The sequence below is a fragment of the Babylonia areolata genome, chromosome 19, assembly GCF_041734735.1.
Source record: "Babylonia areolata isolate BAREFJ2019XMU chromosome 19, ASM4173473v1, whole genome shotgun sequence".
In the NCBI taxonomy this organism is placed as follows: Eukaryota; Metazoa; Mollusca; class Gastropoda; order Neogastropoda; family Buccinidae; genus Babylonia; species Babylonia areolata.
The window spans coordinates 52394499-52417859 of NC_134894.1; the positions used below are offsets into that span (position 1 = coordinate 52394499).

The 23361-nt window shown below is 44.9% G+C and overlaps 1 protein-coding gene across 1 annotated transcript in view; it reads right to left on the minus strand.

Annotated features, from left to right (window-relative positions):
* Positions 1 to 9740: 9740 nt before the first annotated feature.
* The window catches only part of LOC143293835 (CCR4-NOT transcription complex subunit 9-like), an 87306-nt gene continuing 73685 nt past the window's right edge, over positions 9741 to 23361 (minus strand). The window contains exons 8-9 of the mRNA XM_076605121.1: positions 16527 to 16618; positions 9741 to 13364 (exon numbers count right to left, since the gene is read on the minus strand). Of these exons, the coding sequence (XP_076461236.1) occupies positions 13196 to 13364; positions 16527 to 16618 (261 nt within the window). The 3' untranslated portion in view covers positions 9741 to 13195. The remainder of the gene's footprint in view (positions 13365 to 16526; positions 16619 to 23361) is intronic.

Here is a 23361-nt window from a genome sequence, read left to right on the forward strand (position 1 = left end):
TAGGAGTTTATAATGGACCTCGTCCATTCCTGGACAGGAATCCGTACAGGTCTGAAGGGCAGATTTAAGTTCGTTCATTGTGAAAGGAAGGTTGTAATTCTCTGTGTTGTCGGAAAAGAAGTTACATGGTGTTTTTTCTGACAGGTTTTTGGTTTTAAGAAAGCGAGCAGATTTGTTAGCAGATCTCGAGTTCTGTTCTATTGTGGAGGCAAGCAAATTGGCAACTGCTTTCTTCTCTGTGACCAGAGCGTCTGAAAGTTTAAGATGGTGAAAGGTCGGGCATACGTTTTTGCCCTTAATTCTTTTTAAAACCCTCCACACTTTCTTCTTGGGTGTGTTGGAGGTTAAGGAAGAGCAAAAATCTCTCCATGACTTCCTCTGGCTCTTTTTAAAAACATACCTGGCTTTCGCCCTCAGCTGTTGATGGGTTCGAACGCTATCGGTCTCTGGTCTCCGAAAGACGCGTCGCTGCGCTCTCTTCCGAGACTTGCGGGCCTCCTGACATTCCGCGTTGAACCAGGGCGTTCTAGGGACCTGAGGCTTGGAGGTAGACGATGGGACTGCTGCTTTGGCGCAATCTAAAACGATCCGAGTCAGAGCGTCAGCAGGGTCCTTGCTTTTCAATACTGTTTCTTCCTGCAGCTCCGCTCTTATCTTGGTGGTAAAAAAACTCCAGTCTGCTTTGTCGTAATACAGGCGGTCAGGCAGAGAGTCACCTTCTCCATCTGTGGGGCGGAGGACGACAGGAAAGTGGTCACTCCCGTGCAGATCGTCGTGCACTTTCCACTCGTAGTCCAGGACCAACGATGGATCGCAGACCGACAGATCTAAACACGAGAGCTTTCCAGAGGGCAGATGCAGGTAAGTGGGAGACTTGGCGTTAAGACAGCACAAGTCCATGTCGGAAAGAAGGTTTTCCAAGAGAAGACCTCGGGCTGATGTCATCTCACTTCCCCAGAGCGGGGAGTGTCCATTGAAGTCGCCCAACAGTAAAAACGGACGTGGGAGCTGGTCGACCAGGTTCATGAGGTCCTGCCTCAGAACACGGACGGAAGGAGGAAGATAGAGAGAGCAGACAGTGATGGTTTTCTCAAGCGTGACTCTGACTGCCACCGCCTGTAAAGGGGTGCTTAAAAGAACTGTACTGTATAAAAGGGACTTGCGAATAAAAAGAGCGACACCTCCCGTCAATCCCTCTTGCTTCGGTTGAGCGGGTTTAAAAACGGAGTTAAAACCAGAGAGAGATAAAACCTTGCCATCTCTTTGCAGAGTCTCCTGCAGCACCAGCACTGAAGGTTTCAAAGCACGACAAAGCAGCTGGAGTTCCTGAAAATTGGCGTGGAACCCCTGGATGTTCCAGTAGATCACTGCCATTAAAAAAGATTATAAAAAAAATTAAAGCAGCAGCCTATTCCATCGCTACCCCCTGCTCCTCTGCTTGCGGTGGCTCAAGGTCCGCCAGGGTGGAGTATTTATTTTTCGAAATAAATTTTTCGGATTCCGACCGAGTCGGAATATCCACCACCTCGGCCCTTCCCGATCCCGCCGAGGCCGCAACCCTCCCCTCCTTGAGTTTTGGAGGTACGGGGGGTTTCCGGCCACTTCCGCCAGCCCGAGGGCCAGGCAGACGAGAGGCGGGGCGAGGGGTGCCGGGGGGTGGGGTGGGGCGGGAGGCGGACAACGTGCCTCCGCCCGAGGCTTTTCTCTCCCCCCCAGCAGCCCCTGAGGACTGCCGCACAGGATGGGAAGGGGTGGACACGGCGTCTCCACCCAAGGCTAACGGTTCTAACAAGGCGGTTAAGTCGTCCGTCTGCGTTCCTGTGGACGTCGTCTGGACCGCGACGTCCACCATCCTGGGTCTGACGACAGAGGCATACGACGCCTTAGGCGACGCGGCCTCCACCTGTTTCCTTGCCTCAAAGAAGGAAATTTTCTTTTCTGTCTTGACTTTCTGGATTTGTTTTTCTTTTTTCCAGGCGGGGCAGTCTTTCGATGAGGACGGGTGGCCACCTCCGCAGTTCGCACACCGGGCTGGATTGACGCAATCGCCCTGGTGCGCCGCCTTTGAACAGGTGCCACACGCCTCTTCCTCCTTACATCGGTCTCTCACGTGTCCGAATTTCTGGCACTTAAAGCATCTCAGAGGGGACGGCACGTACAGGCTTACATTAACTAGCAGGTATCCGACCCGAATGTCCTTGGGGACATCCGGGCAGCAGAAGGTGAGGAAGAAAGTGTTGGTCGGGACTCTGTCCGACCCCTTCCTCACCGTCACCCTGTACACGTCGGTCACTCCCTGAGAGGACAGCTCGCTCTTGATTTCAGCCTCAGACACACCTTTCAACTCCGGGCATCTGATGACTCCCTTTGAGCAGTTGAGACCTTTGTGAGGGGAAACCTTCACCGCCCTATCCACGAAAGTGGTCGCCTTGAGGAGGAGCTGTGTCTGCCTTCTGGACTCTGTCTGCACTAAAAACGCTCTGCTCCTCAGTCTCTTGATGGACTTTAGCGGTCCTGCCAGACACTGAAAGCCCTTCTGGACAGCGAAGGGGCTGAGAGCCGACAAGGGCTTGTCGTCATCAGCGCCCTCCATCACAAGCCACGATGGCCAAAAACCAGAGGTCTCAACGACCTCTGAGTCGGAGTCGGAGTCGTCCGTTCCTTCTCGTTGTCTTTTGCCAGAGTTAGGGGGGTGTAGTTTTTTGGAAGTCATGTTGAAAAAAATGTGAATTCATCCCTCCCTTACCCACCCACCATGGGGTCCAACTTAGGGGCCAGGGTCAAGGGAACACCAGCTTGACCCCTTCCAGGTTTCGGGAGGGATATACGACCAACAGTCCAGCTCCAACGTGTTCCCCCCTGATCATGCCCAGCTCCCGGGGACAGAGAACCGAGCACTACGGGGGTTACCTTCATCAGCCACTAAACTGCCAGTCTTGACCCAGCCCCACGAAGGGGTAGCCGATTGACACACACGGGCCAATGTGTGCCGCCTGTCTTAGGAGAGGTCCGAGCCAAAGGGATGTGTTGAGAGCAGCGTGCTCTCTCAATCCCCAGGATCTCATTCCCCTCCATCACAGGTCGCGCCGCACGGCAAACACGGCGGGCCTAAAGAAGGCCACAGAGAAAAAAAGAATGTGGAAAAGAAGGCTTGATGGGGAGCTGAGGACAGAAAAGAGGCAGTAAAAAGAAGGATAGAGAACAGCGAAAGGGACAGTGGGTCACGTTTAGTTTGGGCCTCACTCACGACCTGTTCGGCATGGGAAGCCCTATCAGGGGCATCAGTACAAAACCACCACTTATTCAGCCCTGGCAGCTACGATGGCTATGTAGGCTGTCAATTAAGACCTGGGATCAGAGCACCAAACCCCAAGAAGCACTGATGCCCCCGCCGACATAGCTCGCTCGATCACTGGCCACTAAGCCTCCCGACCACGACAAGGTAGTGACCCTCCCGGGAGTGGGTCAGGAGAACACCAGCCTGACCCCCTCCAGGTTTCGGGAGGTCCTGACAAGGAGACCGTTGTGACCGTGGAGGTCACCTGTGGGTTGACAGAGGCCTGATTTGTGGACAGTGGCAATATTGGTCGAGGAGCTCGACCTGACCGACAAGAAGTCGATCCCACTTGTCGGGGCTGTGTGTCACCCTGTGAGATGTGCTGGGTTGGGTCCGGTGGGGAGCGGACAAGGGGCTGGCCCTTGGTACTCCCGGCAACCCAGCGTGCACCATAGGTGCGCCCCAGTACGGGTAGAATGGGGGTAACCACCCGTGGGCACCAGCCATACTGTGACCCGAACCCCAAGGATCACTGGCGCGTTGACCTCCATGAAGGGAAAAAAAAAAAAAAAAAAAAAAAACAACAACACCTGGCCAAGTCGGAGGGAGGTCAGGTCCGACTTGGGTGTCAGTCCCGCCAAAAGACGAGCGGGCTGACTGCCCGGAACCGCCTGACACGCGCGGGCCTCCCCCAGCAGGGGAGACCAGCCGGATAGCAGGAAGACCTGCAGAGCAGGTTGCCATGCGCCCCGAATCCCCTCCCGTGGGGAGACTAGGGTGGCTTGGCCCGGGGTGGGCAAAGTAGAGATCCCCCCCCGGAACCAAATTTTTTTTTCTCCCCCCCCAAAAGGAGGTGGGGGAGGGGGGTCGACAGAGAAGGGAGGAGGGGGAACAACAATGGGACCCGTGAGGGCCGTCTCCGAGTGGGGACCCAGGTAATGGCCGGGCGCGGCCTCCCCTTGGGAGTTCGCGCCTAGCTGCGAGTCCCCACAGCCAGGAGAGGACTTGCCATTCCCCCTTCTCCCCGCCTCACGCTGGGACACCTCGGGAGGCGATGCTCGTACCTCTTTCCCCCCCGTCCCCTTCATGACCGTTTTACTGGTACAAAAGTCGCCTCCGCGATCAGCGTCTGACGACGCATCACCGCGGTCCGTATCGGGAGGAATCATGAGCTCCGGGCCTGGGAGAGTCTCTTGCTGAGTCTCAATCCCAGCACCATGATCCCTGCCTTCGTGGTATGGCACACGAGGCATGGAACGCGCACTTAGGCACCCAGCGAAAATCCGACCCCCAACAGAGAAAGGAAAGACAGGATCGACTTAGAGGCAGAAAAAAACGAACAAATCGAGGGTGCCGAGTCGAATCGAGTACACAGAATGTAAGAATACAATAAACACAAGCCGCATGCAGCAAAATAAGGCCAAATGAATACGCTTAATAGCAAAAAAAAGCGAAAGACGAGACAGAGCGTAAACCTGACAAGATGGCGTGGAGAGCCTTGGCCAAAGGAATGATTCAGCGCTTATAGCTTTTAGAGGCGTTTGATTGGCTGAGAGTGGGCGGGCCCGTCTTTTCACTGTTAGCCGCGCGAAATTTGGCCAAGCAGAGCAAACCATAGGCCTAGTTTGCATCAGTTTGACATGGTACAGTATATGACACCAAACATAATGGTGGTGTGTCCATCGAGATCGATGATGACCATCGTTGTCATCCAGCTGGGGGATGGGGGGAGGGTGGTGGTCGGGTGGGGGGGAGGATGCTCATGAATCTATCTGTGAATGCGCAGATGGCTGAATAGCCCAATCTGCGCACGAAATGTTCGCTGACAGTTGGGGCAGACAAAGACAGGCATACCATTGTCAGGGAGCTTGTTTGCCCGTGACTTTCTGGCCTGCCTCTTCTGAACAGCTGCAGCAGTCCTGTTGGCCTCGCACAACTTGGCGCCTTTGTGCACAGCAGCGCGCCATTTGTCACGGTCCACTGCAGATTCCTCCCAGGAGTCAGGGTTGATATCAAACGCTTTCAGAGAGACTTTCAGAGTATCTCTGAAGCGCTTCTTCTGACCTCCGTGTGATCTCTTCCCTTGTTGCAGCTCGCCATAGAAGAGCCTTTTGGGCAGCCGATGGTCTGGCATGTGCGCCACGTGTCCAGCCCAGCGAAGCTGGGACTTCATCAGGATGGTGAAGATGCTGGGAAGGGTGGCTTTTGCGAGCACCTCTGTGTCTGGGGTCCTGTCTTGCCACTTGATGTTCAGTAGCTTCCTGAGGCATGTTGTGTGGAAGTGGTTCAGCTTCTTGGCATGTCGTTGGTACACTGTCCAAGTTTCGCAGGCGTACAGTAGTCTGGGGAGAACTACTGCTCTGTAGACCTTTAGCTTGGTCTCAAGACTAATGCCTCTTCTGTTCCAGACATTTGCATTGAGTCTACCAAAAGTTGCGCTTGCTCTTGCAATCCTGACGTTCACTTCATCGTCGATTGTCACATTCCGTGACAGTGTGCTGCCAAGGTATGTGAACCGCTCCACCGCACTGAGTCTCTGACCGTTGACTGTGATGTTGGGCTCAACGTAGGGTTTCCCTGGGGCTGGCTGATGGAGAACTTCAGTTTTCCTCGTGCTGATGGTAAGGCCAAAGTTCCTGCTGGCAGTGGCAAACTTGTCAGCTTCAGATCCAGCATTGAGGGCACAATCATCAGCAAACAAAAAGTCTCTGATGATGTCTGTCATGACCTTCGTTTTTGCTTGAAGCCTTCTGAGGTTAAACAGCTTGCCATCTGTTCGGTAATTTAGGCCGATTCCAACATCACCATCTCTGAAGGCATCAGTAAGCATTGCAGAGAACATGAGGCTGAACAGTGTTGGAACAGGACGCAGCCTTGCTTGACACCATTTGTGACAGCAAAAGGAGCAGATGTTTCGCCTTTGTCCTGGACTCGAGCCTGCATGCCTTCATGGAATTGGCTGACCAAGGAAATAAATTTCCGAGGGCATCCGTACTTGGCCATGATCTTCCACAGTCCCTCTCTACTCACGGTGTCGAAGGCCTTAGTGAGGTCGACATAGGTGGTGAACAGATCAGCATTTTGCTCCTGACACTTCTCTTGCAGCTGCCTTGCAGCAAACACCATGTCAGTGGTTCCGCGCTCTTTCCGGAATCCACATTGGCTCTCAGGCAAATGACCTTGGTCAAGGTGTGCTGTGAGGCGGTTTAGTAGGATCCTGGCAAGTATCTTGCCTGCGATGGAGAGCAAGGAAATGCCCCGATGGTTATCACAGGCTTGCCGGTTCCCCTTTCGCTTGTACAAGTGAATGATAGATGCATCTTTGAAATCCTGGGGGATCGTCTCTTCTTTCCACATGAGTACAGCTGATGGAGCTTCTCAGTCAGCACAGTGCCTCCATCCTTGTAGACCTCTGCTGGTATGGAGTCTGAGCCAGGTGCTTTGCCACTGGATAGTAGACGGATTGCTTTCTGGGTCTCAAGAGGTGTTGGCGGATCGTCCAGTGCTTCGTTGATGGGGACTTGTGGGAGACGGTCTATGGCTTCATCATTTATGAAGGAAGGGCGATTTAAGACACTGTTGAAGTGCTCAGCCCAGCGTTCGAGAATTTTCTCCTTCTCGGTGATCAAGGTATTCCCAGCTGCACTGAGGAGGGGGGATGATCCTGAGGATGTGGGACCGTAGACTTCTTTTAAGGCATCATAGAACCTCTTCATATCGTGCCTGTCAGCATATCCCTGGATCTCATCAGCTTTGTCACTCAGCCACTTATCCTGCATCTGGCGTAACTTTTGCTGAACAGTCCTGCGGATGGCATCGTACGCATCCTTTTTTGATGTGGACTTTGGGTTGCTCAGGTACGCTTGATGCAGATGGCGTTTCTCATCCAGAAGCTGCTCGATTTCATCACAGTTTTCATCAAACCAGTCTTTGTGCTTTCTGGTCATGGGTCCCAGGGTCTCAGAAGCTGTACTATAGATCAGCTCACGCAGGGTCCTCCAGTCAGACTCCACATTCTGGTTGTCCAGAGAGGCGGATTCCAGACGATCTTCCAGCAGCTCCACAAAGGACTGTTTGATGGTGATGTTTTTCAGCTTAGCGATGTTAAGCCGTTTTGGAGCCTTCTGGCCTTGGGGGCGTCTCTTGGGCTGGATTCGAATATTCAGCTTTGAGACTACAAGGCGATGGTCTGTCCAACACTTGGCGCCGCACATGGTCTTTGTTACACGTACATCTTGCCTATCTCTTTTCCTGATGATGACATAATCGATGAGATGCCAATGCTTTGAGCGAGGGTGCATCCATGACGTCCTGTTACGGGTAGGGAGGCAGAAAACTGTGTTGGTTATCAGCAGTTCCTGCTCTGCACAGGTCTGAAGCAAAAGCAATCCATTTGGGTTGCAGTGGCCCACACCGTGCTTTCCAATCACTCCATCCCGGGAGATGTAGTCAGAGCCAACTCTAGCATTGAAGTCCCCAAGAATGATGAGCTTATCTGCTTTTGGGATAGCAGCAATGACAGAGTGAAGGTCCTCGTAGAACTTCGCCTTCACTTCATCCGGGTTGGTCATGGTTGGGGCGTAGGCACTGACAATGGTGAGGTGCTTCTGGCCAAATGCCAGTGGGAGTTTCATGGTCATAAGCCTATCGTTGACTCCCTTTGGGATTCCAGCTAGCTTGCTGACAAGTGCTGTTTTTACTGCAAAACCAACGCCAGCCTCACGTCGCTCTTTGCTTCCTCGTCCACTCCAGAAGAAGGTGTAACCAGATCCCTGTTCACAGAGCTCGCCTTCGCCTGCAAGCCGAGTCTCACTCAAGGCTGCGATGTCAATGTTGTATCTGGCGAGTTCGGATGCAACTAGTGCCGTTCTCCTTTGGGGTCTGTCCGCGTTATCTCTGTCCAGGAGAGTCCTTATGTTCCAAGCACCAATGGTGAGAGGAACGATCCTTGTTTTTTTCTTTTCTTTCTTGTTTCGACCGCTGATGTAGGGTCCCCGCCAGCTGCGGTATGCTGGCCAAGGTGATATGGAGCAGGCAATTTTTAGGGCACCTTTTCTAGCCCCTTCCTCATGCCAGGGAGGTGAGCAGTGCATTCCTAAAGAGGGCTGCTCAGACGGCTGCCGAGCTCCATCGCTGCTCCTGTTGACGAAGAACGACCCTATGGCCTGAGCCGCCTGCGTGCAGGTCTGCGGCTGCGACTGCCAGTGTACCCACACCTGTCGTTTCATCGCTCGCCTGTCGCCACAGGACTTGGGGGTGATGAAATGATGAAGGATGAAAGGTCATTTTGGATGACTGATGACTTGCGCGATGAGTTTGTTTAAAGTGAAGAGGAGTTGCGCAACGTCGACCTCACTCTCTCGTCCGGGTCCACCAATTTCCAGTGGCAAGACTAAGTCGAGACGACTGGAGGATGAGCACGGATGCAGTGGATGCCCAAGATATCCTTTCGGTGTCTCATCTTGCTCTCTGCACTCCACAGTGCGTTGCTGTAACCGCCTTCCTCTCCGTTGAACCGATAGGTTTCTTCCGCAGATTCTGCCGGATCCAGACTTCGCATGCATGGGTAGACGCACCCCGGGGGCCAACTGCGTGTGGCATGCACACAGCACGGTGGAGCTAGATGGCCGTCGGTGGCTCTCCTGAGCCAACGCCCTTTTATGGATCTCCATAAGGGTGTCTAGCCACCCGCCTCACCAGTCCTGGAAGGGAGCGGTGGGAGTGCCGGTTTAGTCGCCGGCAACCCGACCCTGAACAGGTTGTACTGGATTACAGATTACCAGTAGCAGATCTAATGACCTGACCTGACGCTACATCATATTATCTACATAATATTATCTACCTGAACAGACAATAACATGAAGCCACAGTGTTGTAACAAAAGGGATTCAAAGCTTTTGATGTATCATAACTGAAGTGGGTTCAGCTGAAAATACTACACAGATCTTCTTCTTCTTCATTCATGGGCTGCAATTCCAACGTTCACTCGTATGCACATGAGTGGGCTTTTACGTGTATGATAATTTTTTTTCCCGGCCATGTAGGCAGCCATACTCCCGTTTTTGTGGGTACTACACAGATGTTTATGTACAAAAATTATTTTAAAAGAGATTGGTGTTACTGATAATAACTGTAGTTTATGTAGAGAATACAAAGACAGTATTGGTCACATTTTTTGGAAGTGTAATTGTGTGCAAATGTTTTGGAACACTTTAATAGGTTTCATAAAAGAGAGATGTGTAAACGCAGAAAATCTGAATTTAATAGAATCAATTGTGTTATATGGATATCATGTGACAGTAATAACTGATTTTTTGTGTTTTATTATACTGTTTGCAAAGTATCACATATATTTATGTAAAATTGAAGACAGCTTTCCACAAATATCAGGTTTAAAAAAACCAACAACCAAAACACACACTCACACACACATACACGCACACAACAACAACTAAGCTAAAAGTGCAGTGAATTCTTTCACTTTTATTCTTAATCAGCTCAACTTTTAACAGACCATTTATCAAACCTTTGCAACCAGTGGACATCACTCCCAGTAATCAAACTCTGCCACACTCTCTCAACCCATGACTCAGCACTGCAGTGAACCTCAGAGTGTGGCCAATGCTCCTCAACAGACAGCTATGGGAATGAATAAAACTTCTCCAATGTACCTTTTGTGTTGGAACATCAGACTTTATTGATGGGTATTCTCAGCAGTTAAAACCAACATGATTTTTCCAGTTATATCAACACAACCAAGCTATCTTGTTCATTGCTGCTTCTTTCTCATCTGCTGTATTAATTCCTCAGACATGCAAAACCATTCTTTGTTGAAAACTAACAATAAGAGGCAGATTTCAAATGATCCTGTATGACCACCATTTTGTTTTCCTCCTTTTTTTGCCATTAATTGCACACAAAAAAACAACAAACTATCAAAATAATTTTTTTTAAAGCTGGTGAAGCCCACTGCAATAAGATAATTTCAAAGGGCATCTTAAAACCATAAATAAACTCTGGATTTAAAAAAAAAAAAAAAGAGATGTATTTGACCATCCCTCACTTGTGCTGACTACAAGAGACAAGTCCTTCACTGACCATTCTTCCCAGTAGTTGCCTGGTCACCCACCCTTTGGCTGCTTAACTGTTTTTGAAAATCAGAGGTCATTAAAAACAGTTACTGAATTAACCTCTTCAGTGCCTGCATTATCTTGGCTTGACTTGTGCTTCCAATTTGCCAGGCAGTTTTTGGTTGCAGAACGTAATAACTAAAAATCCCAGCACACAAACTACTGCAAGAAAGTATACAAAATTCATACTTTCCTGAGAGGAAAATTAACAGACTATCCATTTCTGATAGTTTGATTTCTGGTGAACAATTTCTCAGCAACTACAGTAGAAAAGTAGTCAGCTAACTGTTTCTTTAAGTCTATCATTTTCAAGAGAAATACAGAACACACACACACACACATATTAACATCCTGCCTGAGCAACGCCCATTCACTTCATGTTTACTTTCCAACAATATGAACGAGGTTAACAGTGATGATCAGGCACACGTTGCAGAGAGTGAGTTCTATATGGCACACTTTGCTGGGGAGTGAGTTCTGTTCATTATTTCGCCTGGTGGTGATAGCCATACCCATGTTTGATCAATGCCAGGGTGTTTTCCTGAAACCATGCTGAAGAACTGTTTCACATCTTGCATGGACTTGTTCCACCCCCTTCATCACTCCTCCCCTGCCCTGAATAATAGGATGGTTGGAGTTCAACTCTGGGTCAGCCACAGAGCTTGCTTGGCTTCCTGTTCCATCCTCGCCCTTTTCTAGCTCTACAACTACCCCCACCCTCCTCTCTCTCTGCAAATTGACACTGATATTCACATCAGGTAAACCATCTGACAAGATTTTGCCACATCTAGTATGAAAGTCATTGTCATCAATGACTTGTAAAGCTTCTGCAACATCTTCGGTGACAAAATCTCAAACATTTTTAGCAACACACTGCTGTTTCTGCCACAAAGGGAAAGTTCATAGTCCGTCATTTTGAAAGCGTCATCTTAATTTGTGGGTATCATAGTCCGTCATTTTGAAAGCGTCATCTTAATTTGTGGATATAATTACCATACAAATTGATTGGGTAATGCTTCTCATGAATAATTAAAGGAGACACAACAACCTTTCCTACTGGTGCCTACTGGGACACAGCAACTTCAACAGAATGAGGAAATTCACAAGGCAACACACAGACGTATTAACGGCCTTGGAAAATAGTTAAGCATTTAGCTCACACACACACACACACACACACACGCACACACGTGTGTGTTTGTCCTTGGTACTCCAGAGGCTATGATTAAAAAAAACAACTTTTTTTTTTATTCATTCATTTTCTTTTCATGTGGTCAATTCTATGTCATTCTCAGACCTCCCTATCTCAGTTTTAATGTTCAGGATTATGAAATATCTTGTACATTTTTAAAACATTACATGGATCAAGGTTAAAGGTCCAACAGCCATTTACAGCCATAGGGGCAGTTTAATCATATACAGTGTCTATGGCTCAGCATGGGAAGACGTCATAACCTTCCCCAACCAAATTCAGGTACCCATTCACAACTGAGTTGAGTGAAGAAATTGAAGGAAAGTGTCTTTCCTAAGGACACATCATACCAAAAAAAGGGCCTCAAACCCTTATCACTAGTGAACAGTGGATCAGAAGTTCTGTTTGGTTGGTTGTTCTATTACAAATGGCACAAGTTTTTGTCTGACTCAGCTTGTTTTACTTTTTAGAGTTTTGATTTTCATCTTGTTAAGTTATCAAGCAAGAACATCTAGTGAAAGAGCCTTATAAATGTCATCATTCATGAGATCAAGAATGTCAGCTTCGCAGCACTGAAAACTGGAAAAAAACAACAAAAAAACAACACCTTTACCCTGACACTACCCTCACCCTTCCCCCAACACAAAAATACTGGTCAGCAGAAGTATCATTTGACTGAAGAATCTCTATTGTTTACTTCCCTTCATCAATGTTGTGCCTGCTGTATCGCTGTTTTCATCATACACAGCTTTAATATATCGCTATCTTTAGGATTTAGTCACATGAACAATACAGGGGACAATGAATGACACTTCAGTTGAGGGATATATATTTGACAGACTTGAGTTCTTGCAGTCTCGCCATACCTATGTACTGACACTCACTTCAGTGTGTTACACAACAAACTTCCCATCCCAAACCTGAAATAGAAGAAAGAAAACCCAAAGACAACACAGCAAATCTCTGCATGCATTGAGCAGGAAAGTAGATGGAATAAAGAACCCTGAAATCAAGATAACATTTATAGTTAACAGCAGGCAACAGGTCAGAGATGAACCATGACATTCTCATCCAAATATCTTCACTACCACTAAGGTATGACTGAAAGCTGTTGAAATATTTTTCTGTTTTATGGCTCATCAAAGTTAGTCATATACCATCACACTCATACATTCTCTTTTAAATATCAGCACAAATATGTCAGCATCAAAATGGAAACTGTATCTGTGACGAGTTCAATAAAAATCAAAACTGAATGGTTGAGCTGAGCTATCTGTGTGATGCATGCATTTTTTCAACCAGAAGGTTTTCAACATGATCTACCAATTATTTTGTACTAAAAAATGTGACATCCATTCTGTTGCACTGAACTGTTTCTCAAAAGCACAAAAGGACGCAAGATACTAATCAAAATCAAACATAGCAGTTTACACAGTATATACAGCAGTTTTCACACCATCTGAGTGTCAGAATGTGGCACCACTGGCTGAACTCAGTTGACAGTCAAGGGACAGTTAAACAAGACCAGCAATGCTATAAGAAACAGGTTTTCCAATGACCTCTCAGCTTGCCAGGATTTGCAACAGCACTAGCATGTCACTGGGGGTGGAGGGGCATTCCTCTTGGGTCCTGCACAGGTGGTGCCTCTAGATTGGTCTGCAGCTGCATCAGCCATCGCTTCGTGGATACATCATCCTTCAAGCAGTTGCCGAATGTGCCATCTTTCAGCTGATCTGGAAGACACTGTCGCAGTGCTTCCCGAGCCCTGTGTACATGTTAGCATTACTGTATTATTGCTGTGAAAAGGTACATTTGGTGTGCCAGAGAAACTATCCAACCTTCTCAGATTATTCAACTGGAACTGTCTGAACATTTTAATAACTACCATTCACATGTCTTAAAACATAAATCAAATTAAACTCCCATTAAGATGTCTGTGTGATTTTCTTAGCATCAGAACTAAGAAGTTCATAGAGACTGGTTGCCAGTGTAATACTAGACTCACCTTCCCAACATATTATATATGCACACACAAGAATATATATATATACACACATACACACACACATATATATATATATATATAATGTGTAGTTCCACAATATTGGAAACATTGGGCTGATTCAAGGCTGCTCCTTTCTCTGACAATTTTTCACAATATTTATGATGTACTGGTGTGTCATCTCTGCCTCAATGTAAAAAAAAAAAAAAAAAAAAAATCCTGCCATCTTTTGTGGTTTTTTGACTCACTTGTGTAATCAAAGTGAGTCTATGTTTTAACCCGGTGTTTGGTTGTGTGTGTGTGTGTGTGTGTGTGTGTGTGTGTGTCCGTGGTAAACTTTAACACTGACATTTTCTCTGCAAATACTTTGTCAGTTGACACCAAATTAGGCATCAAAATAGGAAAAATTCAGCTCTTTCCAGTCATCTTGTTTAAAACAATATTGCACCTCTGGGATGGGCACAAAAAAACATAAAAAGTGAAGCCTAATTATATGCAAACTGCATTTACTGTTATATTTAAATTTTTTGTATTCTCTAAACATGGCACTTTGATCTGATATTCTGACACAACAAGAGCAGTCATTATTATCATTTTTGTTCAAACAGGAACTTCTTTTGCTAAGCATTGGAAGTTTTATTTATTTTGCAAACGTTTTGGTGCAGATAGTAAAAAAGAGAAATTACTCTGTAATTAATGCTAGGAGACTTAATTTGCTTTAAACTGATCTTTCTCATCTTAAACATTACATTTTGAAATTATACTCAATACATAAAAAGCTTGTGTGTTTTACTCTCAGTGTACAGGGCTTTCACTATGTTCATTCGCCCAAGTGGTCTTTTTCGGAAAATACTAAAATCAATATGACGAGTGGACTTTACAGATGTGTTGGCTGAGCCCTGAAGGTCATGGGCAAAAATCAATTGCGTACACATATATATACACATTCAAAGCGCGTGTTCATATTCTTCGCGAACGCGAATGACGCCATTTTGTTTCAAGTTGTTGACCTGCCCGTTCAATCCTATATTCAATGGACAATACACGATAACATGTGATGGAAAGTTGGAGAAGGAGACCGTTAAATATTTATTCAGAGATAGATTTGTGAACGCCTCATCACTTACTGGATTATGCCCCAAACTGCCATAAAAATATCCACAGAATCAGTTGGAATTCACATTTAAAAATTGTAAACCATGCGAGTTAATACCCTTGAACTGATCACGATGAAACGAAAAAATTTCCAGTCTTGACTTTTCTCAAAATGAAGTCCTTTTCACTTCTTACAACGTTTAGAAGTACTTGTACTTGGCTCTACATGTTATTAGTTTAACAAAATACTAAATTTTCATATCAGCTTTAAAACTATAAAACTAGAATGAACATAAAAGAGAAATTGAATCGACCGTGTCGTACTACATTCCCAGCGGGTGTAACTAAACTTGTACATCTATCTAGATCTAGTGAAAACGGCTAAATGTTGCAGTGTGATTGCGGCAATAGCCATTACAAAGAATTTTTTATTGCCCTTAAAGATTTTCTGAATGCCCAAGATACACCACAATAATATGATTTAAACAGCGTTCTCACTGCGAATACCGCAATTGATTTATCGCCCTTTAAAAAAGTATGTTCAAATGTTAAATTTTAGAACGTCAGTTAAGGAGCCACGATAGTGTAATGGATAAGGCAGTTTCTTCTCACCCGAACATGTGGGGTTCGAATCTGGTTAGGACTTTTTTTTTCTTTTTTTTTTAAAAACGCGAAGCTTTATAATAACAAATACAGAACACATTTTAACAATTAGATTTTTTTTTTAAAGTGTATCACAAGTGAGTCTTGAAGGCCTTGCCTCTCTTGTTGTGTATGAATTCATACACACATACATACATACATAATCTCTCTGTGTGTGTTTAGATGACACATAACATACACACACACAACCACATTGACAAAACACACTCTGTCTCCCCTCCCCCTCCCCACACAGGTAAGCACTCCCCAAAATGTATCTGTGTGCTTGTGTATATGTTAGTGTTGTGAATGGGTGTCATTTCAACGTACATTAGTTTTTATGCTACTATATAAAAACATGGTGTTTTTTAATAGAAAATTATTCTTAGCTTCTCTGTCTATATCCATCTCTCTCTTTCTCTGTCTCCCTCTCTCTTCTTTCTGTCTCTCCCTCCCTCTCTCTCCTGTCACACAAGTGAGTGTTGGCCTCTGGCAAACTACTGTCTCATGTATGCTGCATGTGAGTACAAGACAAAATAAAAAAAAAAAAAAAATAATATATATATATATATATATCAGATGCATTTTATTGTATTTGAATTCTCTCTCTCTCTCTCTCTCTCTAGGAAATAAACTTGACAGGATGGCAGCTATGAATAAGACCCTTATTAACGTCATGATTATATGGTAAGATGAAATGGTCAAGGTCACTACCTGGCAAAATAGAAAAATGTAAGATCAAGACAGTGATATGATTTCAATTTTAATCAACCTTGGTCTTGTGACTGGTTATGGGTGCAGCATAATCCCTTAAAAAAATTCAAAATCAGCTAGAGGTTAAGGGTCAGGTATACCTGGCATACAATATTGATAGGAAACATTTCTGTATGCAAGAGAGAGGAGGTCTTTTATAGTATTTTTCAGCAAACTTGGTACAATGACTGGTCATGGTGACACCTACGAAAAGAAACAAAGTCAAAGATCAAGATCACAACATAACCTATTGGAAAAAAGGATAATAGAACTTTGTTTCTTCCACCCAGTTTTCACTGGTATACCATGTTGTTGTTTGGTTTGGCCAGAACGTCAATGCAATGCAAATTTAGATGTCTAAGGAAGCAAAATGTAAACAATAAACATCAGTGTAAAAAAGAAAGAAAAGGAAGCAAATATACAAAAATAACTTACCTTGGATTATCAGAAAGACGCAAGTAGCAACGGACCACATGTTTAAGAAGTCGAGAAGACGGCTCCTTTGAAAGGTGTAGTACCATCTTCCCCTAGGAGAAAAAAGGCTACAGATTACATACTGTTAAAAGTTAACAGAATAACAAATCACTGCTTTTGATTCAAGCATCATTTAGATGTTTCTTTTTGTGTGTGTCTTTAACCCTCTGACATTTATCCTGCTGCAGCCTGCCAAATGGAATCCCCCACAGTTTCTTTATTCCCACTGCAGCCCGCCACCTAGAAGTCAGGAATGGTGGGGAATTTCCATCGCACACTGACCACGGCCTTGTACAAAACACACCATGACTGAAGATTCCTGTGAAAGGATAAACCAATGAATGAATGGCGCTACTTTTGGCACTATGCAGCCTCCCTGATTCACAAGAATTTGGCCCTCGTCTTGTTGTTTCATTCACATGTTTTCTCAGAGCCGAAAATGGCGGTCAGTATCAAAAATAAAATGCAGGAGGATTACACGAAGTTGAGGCTATTGTGCAACAGCAGGAGGAGTCTGACAGAGAAGAAAAAATGCATCTGATTGTGAAACAGATGTAGATAAAGACGGAGACAAAATAGGAGACAATAGCTAAGCGGAAAGTGATCCTGAAAATAATGTTCCACTGGCATCGTAGTAGACCACGTGGCTAAGCACAGCAGCAAAAACGCACATGGCCAAGGAATTTGCACTGCCAACTGGCCCCATTCATGCTCATCTGCTGAATGCAAAGCCATTGTATTTAAAAAAATATATCTGTGTCTGAATATTTTTTTCAAAGTGCAATGAACAAAACCAACAAATATGCCAAGCAGTGACATGGTGTAGAGTGACATGTGACACAGATTGACACTGGGCTGTGACACCTGCATTGTGACAGTCATCCAGCTGACTATTGGTGAATGAGACACTCAGTGTGCATGTTAATAGTAGGGTGTGTCTATATTTGTAAATAATGTACAGTGTGTGCTTCAGTCAGTTTTTTTCAGTGTGTTTGAGTATTTTTCACTTTCCAAAAATAGATTTTGGTGACACTGATGTTTGTGACAAGCATATTTGATAGGATTACTAAGATAGTGGCTTGGTCGGGAATACGTTCAGGTAGGACTGTACTTACTATTTCTTACTTGCATATGTATACTGCACATGGCAGAGGGTAGTTGTACACTAACTGCATAATGTCATTGTAATTTTACCTTTATCTGGTGACAAAGTGCAATAACTAGTGAACACTTCGGCCAAATATAAACGCTCTGCAATGACTAGTAAGTCCATGGTGCTGTGTGTATTTGAGGAACTGTATTTTCTTCTAAATGTGTGGAAAGTTTGAAATACTGGAAAGACTAACAGAAACACATGCAAATGCTAGAGGGTTAAGATTATTCTTTCCCCACAATGTAACCAGTCACAATCTGTATTACTGTTCTTTCCCCGTTATGTTGGCAGTCACAATCTGTATGACTGTTCTTTCCCCGTTATGTTGGCAGTCACAATCTGTATGACTGTTCTTTGCCCACTTTGCCACAATCTGTTTTCTATCACTGGGTATGTTCATGATTCTGTAACCCATTAAATACTGACATTGATTATGGAATATATCACATGGGTATTTGGTCTTCCTACACGAGTATATTCAACAAGGGAATTAGGCAATCCAGGCTGGTAATATATACTGATTTGGGAGATCCAGAAATCCATTCTTCACACTTAACTCACCAGACACATTAGTCAGAATCATACCAAGGAGCCTCTGATTGAAAGTCCAATTCCCCAATAACCTGGCTATCATTCCTGTCAGTCACACTGGGAAAGCAGGATCTTTCAACATGCATACGAGGCCAGAAGAACAAATGATTAGCAAATAGTAAAGAGTGGTAACTCTCTCTATTCACAAGGTTCACAGCTTCAAGTCACCACCAACACCCTGTTCAGCCTACCCATCCATAAGATGTCATGGATGCACCCTTGCTTGAGGCACTGGCATCTTATAGACTACATCATCACTAGGAAGAGGGACAGGCTGGATGTCAGAGTGACAAGAGCCATGTGCGGTGCCGGCTGCTTGAACGACCACCGCCTCATTGTGTCCAAGTTCAGGCTTCACATTCTGCCTATGAGAAGACCCCAAGGTCAGAAGACTTAGACAGCCACAACACGAAATGCTTCTATAATGCGCTTAAGGCTGAATACGGACCCCAGTCCTCCGGTTCCTCACCCCTCCTCAACACAGATGGGACACAGCTGCTGACAGAGAAGAAGCAAATTCTTGAGTGGTGGGCTGAGCACTTCAACAACATCCTCAACCATCCTGGCAACATCAATGAGACCACTACCTGCCTGCCCCAGGTAGAAATCAACAAGGACTTTGACATCCTCCCCACAGAAGATGAAGTCAGGAACACAGTGAAGCAACTCTAATGTGGCAAAGTGCCAGGACCCAATGCAATCCCTGCTGTGGTATGATACAAAGCAGGAGGACCTGCCATGATGCAACAGCTTACTGAACTCTTCCAGTCCATGCAGAACGAGGAAAAGATCCCGCAACAGCTGAAAGATGCTAGCATAGTCCATATATGTAAGAGAAAAGGCAACCACCAGTCTTGCCACAACCACCGAGGCACTTCCTGTTGTCCATTGCTGGGAAGATTCTGGCCTGTGTCCTGCTCAACTGCCTTCTCCAACATCTTGAGCAAGGTCACCTCTCAGAAAGCCAGTGCAGCTTCTGTGCTGAACATGGGACTGCAGATATGATTTTTGCTCTGTGCCAACTCCAGGAAAAATGCCATAAGCATCACAGCAAGCACTTCATGACCTTTGTCGATCTGACCAAATCTTTCAATATGGTCAGCACAGAAGGCTTGTGGAAGATCTTGGGGAAGTTTGGTTGCCCCAGACAGTTCATCACAATTGTCCGGCAGTTCCACAATGGCATGATGGTGAAAATTCTGGATGACGGAGACGAGTCAGAGGCCTTCCAAGTGACAAATGGCATCAAACAAGGCTGCGTTCTCACCCCGCTGTTCAGTATGGTATTCTCTGCCATGCTGACAGATGCCTTCAGTGACTGCGAAGAAGGAATCCACGTCAGGTGTAGGACTGGTGGGAGATTGTTCAACCTCAAACGTCTGCACACTGTTACAAAGGTGAAAGAGACTGTCATCAGTGACCTCTTGTTAGCTGATGCCTCCACACTCAACACAAGCATAGAGCAGAAGATGCAATGTAAAATGGACTGCTTCTCACATTCCTGCAACAACTTCTGTCTCACCATCAGCACCAAACAGACCAAAAATATGTACCAGCCTGTCCCAATAAAGCCATACCAGGAGCCACGCATCACAGTGAAGGGGCAGAACCTCCAGGCAGTTGATAACTTCACCTACCCTGGCAGCACGCTCTTGCACACTGAGCACAGACGTTGAGGTCAACAGCAGGACTGCCGCCTTAGGGAGACTCTGTGAGAAAGTTTGGGAGCAGAGAGGACTCGGCGCTACCACCAAACTGAAGGTCAACTGTGCAATGGTCCTTACCACCCTCCTTTATGCCAGTGAAACCTAACCTAGACAGTCTACAGCAGACACACCAAACAGCTCAACTGTTTCCACCTGAGCTGTCTCCGCAGACTCCTCCACATCAGGTGGCAGGACAAAGTCCCTGACACGGAAGTCCTGGAACGAGCTGACCTCTGCAGTGTCTACACCCTCCTCCAGAAAGCCCAAGCCAGGTCGGCTGGACATATGGTCAGAATGCCAGATAGTCAACTGTCTAAGCAGCTGCTGTACAAAGAACTGTGTCAGGGCAAGCTTTCAGTTGGAGGGCAGAAGAAACACTACAAAGACTGCCTCAAAGCATCCTCCAAATGACTGGGCATCAACATCAACACGTGGGAGACTCTTTCTCTGGACCATCCAGCTTGGCACAGGAGCCCGTGCAGCTGAAGCGAGGCGCATCACCGAGACGCAGCAAAAGCATGCTGTGTGCAAGGCCTAAGCAGCATCCACTGCCATGACAGCACCCACTCACTTGTGTCCCACATGTGGGTGAGCCTTTAGGGCCCTGATTAGCCTCAATCAGTCACCTCTGGACCCACAGCCACCGATCAGCCATCTGATTCTTTAAGCCATGGTCATCTTCCAGTCTGAAGGGTGAAAAGCATTGGGTATTTGGGTGGGAAGGTGTGCACGGGGGTGTATGTGAATATTTATGTATAGTGTTTACATTCAAAACAACATGAGTGGAGGAAAACAACATAAATGCACTTGGTTGTTGTATCTATGTATTTGCTAATGTTTTAGTACAATTTCCAACCATAAAATAAACCACCATGAAATAAACAGACTTGAATTTCCTTCTTTTAAAAAAAATACTTTTTGTATTTTTCCCTGCAAATTTTAGTTATATCCCCCAGATTGTGAGTTATTCCTATCCTGTCCACATCGAACTTATGATAATTATATTCTCAATTCCTTTTCTTTCAAGAAAACATACTTTTACATACTTTTGAGCATTATTTTCATTTTTGTAATTTAAGAACAAAATTTTTTTTTTTGACTGGTAATTATTTTGTAAAAATTACAAATAGTTATGAAGTCAATTGGAGGCAGAGGTCTGCTGGTACCAAGCTGTGGGAAAGAATGACACACTCTCCCAACACCAGTGAGTGATGCTTATAGTCAGATTATTATACCTACTGAAGAAAATAAGACAGGTTATATGCTTATGACAACAATCACAATGCTTGTAAAACATCTAAGTGTCCCAACAATGGCAAACCAGGGTTCTGTCAAGATAAAAAGTCAATCATGTTCTCATAAACTAAATAACAAGCTTTTTTTTTAACACCAAGGAGTGTCTCCACATTAACCCTTTTGCTGCCATGAAAATAAGATTTAAGTGAAATCTATTTGCCAGTGTTTTTTCCACAAAAAAACGGGTATAATTTTTCAAAAAATTCTCTGCTCTTTGTTATTCGAGAAAGACCCATAAAAGAATATATTTTCTGAAAGGTAAATGAATAAAGAATACAAAACATGTGATGTTTTCACATTTTATATATTTTCAGTGACATGCTGTTGTTTTGAAATCATTGTTTCGTTTTTTGTCACATTTTCAACTTGTTCATTACAAACATTAGGTAATTTGCACTAAAATATATTTTCTGGACAAATGGATATCTGAACACACAAAATCATACTAGAACAACCACAATAAAAAAAAAAAAACTTAAAAAAAGAAAAGAAAACATACACAATGCATTGTGACCTCTCCAAGTGATAATATGGATGTGAGGCCACGCCCCCTCGGTCTCCACCCCCCTCCTCTTTGCCAAGAAAATCGCTCACACTGTGTCCTGCTAATAATTCGGTCACTTTCTGTTGTCTGCTACATCTGCACAGCCAGCATCACTTACTGATAGCATCAGCTAAAGAAAGCAATCTTGGTTGATTTTGTTCACCACAATCGCATGTCTTGAGCACAGCATCAGTCCAACATTTTGTTGAGCAAGCGAGGAGAGGAGACAGGCAAACACTGCAGCCAGTAAACCAACCAAAACGTTCAAATATAGAACTGCCTCATGACGTAGATGTTTCTAGCTATGAATAGAATCTAGAAAGATTTCCCAACCTAAAGCAACCAGTATTTTTGTAACGAACTGAATGCAAACCAGGGAAAAGTCAGAATATTTCGATGAGTTATCTCATCATTGTGGCAGCGAAGCGTACATGCTTGCGCTGGCGAGTTATCCCATCATATAGGCAGCCTAGAGGTTAAAGGGGGAAGCTTTTTGATGGTACTTTCTCCCTCCTGGTTGCAACTGCACCAATAAAGTGTGTGTTTATGCATCTGGTTTTTCTGCTCTTCAAAGGAGTGTGTCTACATATCAGTAACAATAAGCGTGAAAAAAAAAAAAAAATCATGATTCCTGTCGACTGTCTGTCAATCCTGGGTTTCATGAAAATCATGGATGATTGACTGTGTTATCCAGTTCCTGCCAGATGCACACTGTAAAAGACAGTTCACTGAAGTCATAGCCACGCCCCTTTGCCACACCTTCTGTCTGGTCTTCAACCTATCATTTTTCAAAACTCCACTCAGATAAGATAAATGCATCTCTCATTGTTATTATCATACATAATCATATGCACAGCCTGCAAAGTTGCATAAATCCACTGACTGGGACCACTGTCTTAGCTGGACAAAGTTTCTGACTATATTTTTGCATACAACGCAAACCCACTTTTCAAGTGCGCTTGACAAAGTGCAGTTAACTAAACATTACTGAGAAGAGAGGGGTCCGCCACCTGACATATGCTCATTTAATTAGTTTTAAATAGTATGTTTATAATCCAGACATATTAAGCTAACTGTTCAGATTCTGTCTGTGTTCACTGAACCAAATCTGATGAAGGAAAAATCAGAATTGATGCAGGATGTCAGTGGATGTCTTATAGGCACTATGGCAACATTTTTTGTAGGACGTTAGCTGACTACGGGTGCTGAACTGGTTTATTTGAAGACTGAATAGAATTAGAGTAAACATTGAAAACTATTGTGATGTTTCATATGGCATTAAAAGATGATTCAATGTTGTTTTTAATAAAACCTTTGTTTCATATCAGAAACTCTTCTTTTTTTTCCAATACAATTTCCTTTCACATTACCTTTTCACTAATGCTTCATCTGTGCCTTGGTCAGGCATCTGCTCTGCACCCCAATCACCTTTTGAAATCAGATGTGTACAGTGTAGCATATATTGCTATGTCCACATGGTCTCATACCTTATTATTCTGGTTGAAA